General features: G+C 40.6%; 1 protein-coding gene across 1 annotated transcript; it reads left to right on the top strand.

Annotated features, from left to right (window-relative positions):
* Positions 1-3,078: 3,078 nt before the first annotated feature.
* Positions 3,079-4,681, top strand: LOC144687094 (transcription factor HES-5-like). Its single transcript, XM_078552852.1, has 3 exons — positions 3,079-3,207; positions 3,313-3,493; positions 3,603-4,681. The coding sequence occupies exons 1-3, from the start codon at positions 3,133-3,135 to the stop codon at positions 3,854-3,856; spliced, it is 510 nt and encodes a 169-aa protein (XP_078408978.1). The 5' UTR covers positions 3,079-3,132; the 3' UTR covers positions 3,857-4,681.
* The last annotated feature ends 2,562 nt before the right edge of the window (positions 4,682-7,243 follow it).

Raw genomic sequence — 7,243 nt, 5'->3', positions numbered from 1 at the left:
AGGGTGTTGGCGGGCGGAGGGGCGGGGGGGGTGGGGTGCTATTATCTAACTCGCTTTGAGGAGCACGCTTGGCCTCCCGAATGCATGCAGATGTTGCTGAAAGTTTCCCACGTGTCGAGAAGAAAGAAGAGTTTAGTAGCGGTCACTGGCCTGACCTGCCCCGACAAAGCAAATGGACTAATTGGCCTGCACGCCGCGCATGCGCCTTCGATTCCTTCATTCAGTTCAAAACAATAATATGGGCCAGCGTATGTCACGCCAGTCAGCTTCCAGAGCTCAAATATTAAAGCAAGGACTATCCAATATTCGTCATATGTCTGTTTCTTTGACTTTTATTACCCGAAGGAGCGCGTCTACCCTTATTTTCAATAGATTTATTTATAAAGCCAGTATTATAAGCGCTTGTAATCATGGCAGAAGTTCGGATCTCTGGTCCTGTACCACGCGGATTTCAGCTACCCGATTCTGTCAATATCCAGGATGGGAGATCCAAAATCCTTTCCCGGCTGCTAAGCAGTAACTCGCTGTATTCATCTGCAAAGATTAAGTATTAATCAAAGGGTCGATCCTGATTAAAGCTCTTTCACTCTTTCCCTATTAGAAACCGATGTTTTGTTCACTTCCCCGGTGTTTTGAGAATTCAGCCCGCTACATTCAGCAGCTGCCCTCCCGAGTATCATTTTCCTCTTGACTCCCCAGTAGTGTCGGATTATCACAACAATCTCTTCATTTACAAAATGAAAAGCCTGCGGATGCTGGAAATCTGAAATAAAAACAGAAAATGCTGGAAACACTCAGCAGGTCTGGCAGCATCTGTGGAGAGAGAAATAGAGTTAACGTTTCAGGTCAATGACCATTCATCAGAACTTCTCACTTATTCATTTAATTCAAGAAACTAAAGGAAGAAACGTGATACTAAAATAAGTGAGAAATCCCCACCCACATGTACTGACTGGCACGGTGACCCTCATAGGAAAATGCAGCCTCTTAACTATAACTTTGAGAATTTACTGTAACCTATGGTTCCAATGCCTTAGGTATATCAAAGATGTGATTAGTGTTGGCGCGTAACTTACACAGAATTCGGCTTTTAATACAGGTGAACAAAGCGAAGTTTTTAACTTCCACATAAACTATGAGTTGTGCAGGTGGTTTCCACGTTTACTGAGTGACACGAACAGGCTGAGCGCACTGTGGATTTGATCCCTGATATTTTAAGCGGTGCTGAGATAGCTGGAATTGCCTCTTTCCCACGTGTTAAGAAACAAAGAGGACGCGTGCAGCTGGTGCTTTTCAGCAGAGACTTGGCTCACATCATTTATTCGGGCATTAAACACCGAACAGTTGGTGAAATGGATCTGAAACACTAACAGAATGTTACACATATAGATTCCCACGTTTGAATAGGCCATTCATCTTTCTATATCTCTCCCACACACACACATGCGTATACACACGTCTGTACACGCATTGACACACACAGACGCACACATACGCAGACATACATATTTACGTATACACATACACATATATTAAGTAATTATTAGGTGCAGCATTGAAATATTCGTTTGACTTAACTGTTTTCCCTCCGACTCAATAAATAGCTGCTATGATGTATGAACTCCAACAAATATTTCAATATTAAAATGTTTATGCATATTTTTATCTCCATAAGAGTTATGCTATTGCAACCTGATTTTAAGGTGCAACTATGAGGGACTAGGCCTTAGACTCTGATCTTACAGCTTTTTTGAAATTTAGCTGTAATACACTCCATGGCTGATGGCATATCCACCTCCTTTATCTTTATGTTTTTTTTAACTTAAATATTTCTCCAGTCTTAATGCAGTTAACAGCGACAATGGGCAAGTGCATCAACTCTGCACTATAATGGCAATGTTACTTAAAGAGGCTACAGATAAGTGTCACCGTGAGGAAATTTTACCTGCAACTCAACCTGAGCTAGCTAATCCATGAGTACATGAAGCTGACAGTTCGTACCTGAAACGAAAACAATAACTTAATAATAAGTTAATAATAACTTTTTCACCTCGATCAACATAAAAATGCAAAAGGAAACATTAATTCCACCTTTAATAATAAACAAAAGCAGTAACGATACGTCACAAGATGTCATGATTCATCATACTTGGCTCTGTTCTTCTATGTTAAGGCGGTTATGAATCTTACCTGAAAAAGTTAATCTGAAAAAAATCTGCTTCGTTGTGCTCAGAAAAATGACTGCAAGACGTATATTTTTATCTTCCGAAATGTTTGGAGACTATTGAAGTTGCCCATTAACATTAACTTTGTAAATAGTAAATTGAGTAAGATAAATACAGTTAGACTGCTATTAATAATGATGTATGAAGGACCTGCCCAGAAAGCAGCAGGGCAAGCTTGTACATTCACTGTATTTCTAAGCCATCGCAACACATATTATGATGCAGCATTTCAAAATATCCGCTGACAATGGAACTAAAAAGAGGGAGAGGCTGTAAATATTAGAAATATGTTTATATTTGAAATGGAAAATGTCCTCGTTTAAAATGTATTTTATTTGAAATAACGCTCCTTATAAAATAAACTCACACAGGTTGATTATTAGAAATGAGTGATTAACAGCATGAGTCAGTATGACCGAAATAGACACTCTCCCGAAAGATAACATCTGTGATCACACAGGTCTTATTCTTCAAAGTAAAAGGAGAGAGATTACTTTAAAATGAACCAGCGGTGTAGGAACAGGCATACTTTCTGTCATAGAATTCCCTGCATAACAATGACGGGAGGGTCTTTCCCAGGGTCCTATAACCTCAGATGAGAGTAATTTCCTCTGACTTACTGTGTCATACGTGCCGTCCAGATGGTCCTCAGAGACGGTCATGGACAAAAGGTTGAAAACGGTCCTTAATTCAGCATTTAGAAAGAAAAGCTTCTGCTGTTGACGCTCTGGCGGCTATGATTGGCTGCCGAGTGTGGGAAACACCAAGTGAAACAGGCACACGCTCTCTTTTGGACAGGAGGATGTATAAATGCCAAGGGCAGCTCCCGCTTCCCTCAGCAGAATCGCTGCAACCGAATCGAGTCTCACTGCTCCTTGCGGCTTTCCTGGCAGAATAGTCCGAAAGAATGGCTCCTAAAACCTCTGGCGTTGTCCCAAAGGAAAATGCCGAAGAAAAAGTCACACGAAAAGAAAAATACAAAGTAAGTCACTCCGCCTTTTAAAACGAATGTTGCCAGTTTCTGAATTAACTGATTTCTGCGCTCTATATTAAAATGTCTTATTAATTTATTCCCCTTTCTTTTCAGTTGATGAAGCCGATTATAGAAAAAAAGCGCCGAGATCGCATAAACAGCAGCATTGGCCAACTCAAGGCTTTACTGAGGGAAGAGTTTCAGAATCAGGAGCCGAACATGAAAATGGAGAAAGCTGACATCTTGGAGATGACTGTCAATTACCTGAGACTTCATAGTCAGCGAATGTTCACAGGTAATCGCCTTCATGTGTGTTTGACTGCTGATAAAAGGTATTATTTTTGTCATTATTGTCATTCTTCAATGACAAGTATCTAAACCACCTTGTTTGTTTCCACCTGCAGTGACCTACAGTAAGAGTCTCACTCAGAATTTTAAACAGGGATATTCACGCTGTCTGCAGGAGATTCAGCATTTTACCTTCTCCCCGGAAAGCAAGACCGACGTTCAGAATAAACTCGTGAACCACTTGCACAGAGCTCAGGAGCCCACTAAGGGCCTGAGTCACTCTGCTCCTCCTATGCACCTTCCTAGCTGTCAACCGGGCACCAAGCAAGAAATTAAAGCCAGCATCACAGCGCTCTGGAGGCCCTGGTAGATCGAGCTGAAACACTTGTGGACGTTTGCTATAAGCAAGGAAGAGAACGTTTCACGGCATTAAACACTAGGGGTGTTCTCTGGTGTGAAATTGTATTCCACAATGGAAGAAATGTCATTAATAGCTGGGATTTTTTTTTATGTATGAATTATTTAATTTTAAAATATGACCTCCGGGGCATGGCGCATTCTGCAATATTTGTAGGTGACTGATATCATACCTAAACTGGCAGCTGGCTCGGTACTTGTGCTGTCTATTGTTGTATGTAGACGGTGCTACCCGAGCTATTCTTTTATAAAGGAATGTCAGTGGTGTGTTGTGAGTAGTCTTCTTGCTGAGGACTGTTTGCATCTTTTTAAAGGGTGTGCTGTGCTTGTATGTTTATATATCAGTATTATATGATTGTCATCGACGCCTTGCATTATAGTGAGTTTTCAAAATTTAGAGATAAATCGATTCGATTTTCCTTGTACCGTTCGGCTCGACGGAAATTCTATTCTGTTCCATTTCATGGTGTCCCCCGCACATCATAGTCCTGGACAGGAGTTTTCTATTTGTATTATCTCCGATACATTGTTGCAAATAATTCCAGTCTGGCTGCTGTGTCAATGCCCCTGCGTTGTAGCAATGCAGAATCTGAATCAGGCCTTGCCCTCAGTTCTATATTTAACTGTATATTGCATTGTAACAATGCTGGTCTAAATATACTTCTGTATTCGTGGTTCTGTTTGTAAATATATCCTACCTGTACTGATATTGAATCCCTAAATAAGTTGCATTCACAATTCCGTGTTAAAATGGGTATTTCATTGTAACAATGCTAATTCCGAATAAATGATTGTATTCACAATTTCATCTACTGTGTCTAAAGGAATGTATGTTGAGGCATCCATGATTTACTTGCAGCTGGCAAGTACATCACATGTCACTAAAAGTCAAAGTAGCTGAAAAATGCTTGTAAGACCTTATTTTAATACAATATTCCCTCAATTAACACCAGTAATATTTACGTGTTTTATTATATTTGGATATTGGGGTAAATTCTCTCCTTTATTGTTTCTTATATCACAGTTTGCCTATTTTAATAACTGGCGACTTACTTTTTGTCTGGCTTGACGGATTAGGCGGAGAGGGTAAATGCATGGTCAGCTCACAGATCCCGCCAATATTTTGTGGTGGTGGATTATCATGCGTTCCCAGAGACGCTGCCCTCCCTCTGTCCCTCTATTTCTCTCCCATACTTTTTCGACTTGGAAACTACACAACTCCCTCTATGCACATAATTTCTTCGTTATTAGCGCCATTTTATTACAACAAGCAATTTCACACTGAATAATTATGAGTCAATTAATCCTCAATTGAGGCAAATGTGTATCACATAACTGCCTTACACATTCCGAATTCACGGATTAGCATTTATTGTTTGACTTGATGTTTACATATTTGTTACATTAAGGGGAGCAAGAACTTGAGAGCATGAAAAGTGTTGAAAAGACAAATGTGGGAACCTACAGCCTATTCAAATATATATGATTTTAACTCACTCAAAACCCATTCACTTACATGGAGTTATATTTGGCCCTGGGCAGATTTTGGAGTTAGGGAATGTGTTCGGTGGGATGTGTTGATTAGTAAGAAATGACGTGGTGAGGCAAAGAGATTGTCTGTAAACATTTAATGGACCACACGGGGGAATGTACACGGTCACCGTGGAGCGAGCGGGTGTAGCGATACAGGTTAAGAGAGGATGAGAAGCAGACAGTTGAGCAACATGCGGTAGGATCTACAATCGATGACATTTTGTAGGAGGGTTAATAAGGGGAGAGCGGGTGTTGGGAAAGACTGGGGGCGGGAGAAAGAGTCAATATATTATGGACTACAAGGTATTGTGGGTGAACTATGGTCAAATTGGTTGGTCCCAGTTCTACAATGTTATCTCAGCTCTTCGATTAGATTCGCCAAGTTGTAATCGCTCAAGGTTACCCAATTTATCAGTTCCCATTATCTGTGTACCCTCATATCCGTCCTAATAGTCTGTAGGAAAATTAAACCTAGAACGTTTTAATATCTAAGCAGGTTTGTTCATCGTGAAAATGTTGTAGAACCTATGTAGCTTTATTTTATAGGAAGAACATCTACAGGCAATATAAAATAAGGGGTGAAATTTTGAAGGGGGTGCAGGAACAGAAAGACCTGGGTTTATATGTGCATAGATCATTGAAGGTGGCAGGACAAGTGGAGAGCAGTTAATAAAGCATATAGTATCCTGGGCTTTATCAATAGGGGCATAGAGTAGAAAAGCAGGGACATTATGCTGAATTTAGATAAGACGCTCGTTAGACCTCAGCTGGCATATTGTGTACAGTTCTCGGCGCCACATTATAGGAAGGATATGAACACATTGGAGAGAGTGTAAAAGAGATTTACAAGAATGGTTCCAGGTATGAGAAATTTCAGCTATGAGCATAGATTGGAGAGGTTGGGACTGCTCTCCTTGGAGAGAAGAAGGCTAAGAGGAGATTTGATAGTGATGTTCAAAGATTTTCAAAATGTTCATGAGGCGGCTGGACAGAGCAGATAGGGACAAGCTGTTCCCGGTCGTGAAAGGATCGAGAATGAGAGGGCACAGATTTAAAGTGATTTGCAAAAGAAGCAAATTTGATGTGAAGAAAAAACTCTTTCACACAATTCGAGTCTGGAATGCACTGCCTGGAAGTGTGGTGGAAGCAGGTTCAATCAAGGCATTCAAGAAGGCATTAGATGATTATTTGAATAGAAACAATGTGCAGGGGCACGGGGAAAAGGTAGGGCAATGGCATTAGGCCATAATGCTCATCTGGAGAGTCAGTGTAGACTCAATGGGCCGAATGGCCTCTTTCTGTGCTGTTAAGATTCAGTGATTTCGCAGGACAGTAAGAAAGCAACCAGGCATTTTTTAAAATGGACACGCTCCATGTGAACTGTTACCTGCAATAACATTCCTTTCATTTTTCGAATTCCATTTCCTTGTATTCAATTCAGGACGGTAAGCAAAATCTTTTTGATCATTTTCTCTGTGATTTCCAAAGGAGTGGGGCTAACAGCGCTAAATCTAATGACTATAGGTAAGAATTCAGTTGCTTATCTATACAATGTTACGCAGAGAGGTAGAGGAGTGTTATACTGTCGACTGCGCATCTGCCTGAGGTCAGTGATGAAAAGATGGCTGTAGATTAGTATAGTATTGTGGTAATGTTACTGGGCTAGTAAAGCAGAGGCCTGGGCTGATAATTTGGAGATATGTGTTCAAACACCACCACAGTAGGGAGCTGAACCTGGAATATTAATAGTCGATTAACTGATAATGATTATGAAGCTATCAAATCAGGAGAGGAAATCTGCCATCCT

Source organism: Cetorhinus maximus, chromosome 12, assembly GCF_964194155.1.
Source record: "Cetorhinus maximus chromosome 12, sCetMax3.hap1.1, whole genome shotgun sequence".
Classification (NCBI taxonomy): Eukaryota; Metazoa; Chordata; class Chondrichthyes; order Lamniformes; family Cetorhinidae; genus Cetorhinus; species Cetorhinus maximus.
The sequence above is the reverse complement of the archived record's forward strand: the minus strand, read 5'-3'. Positions and strand labels throughout refer to the sequence as shown.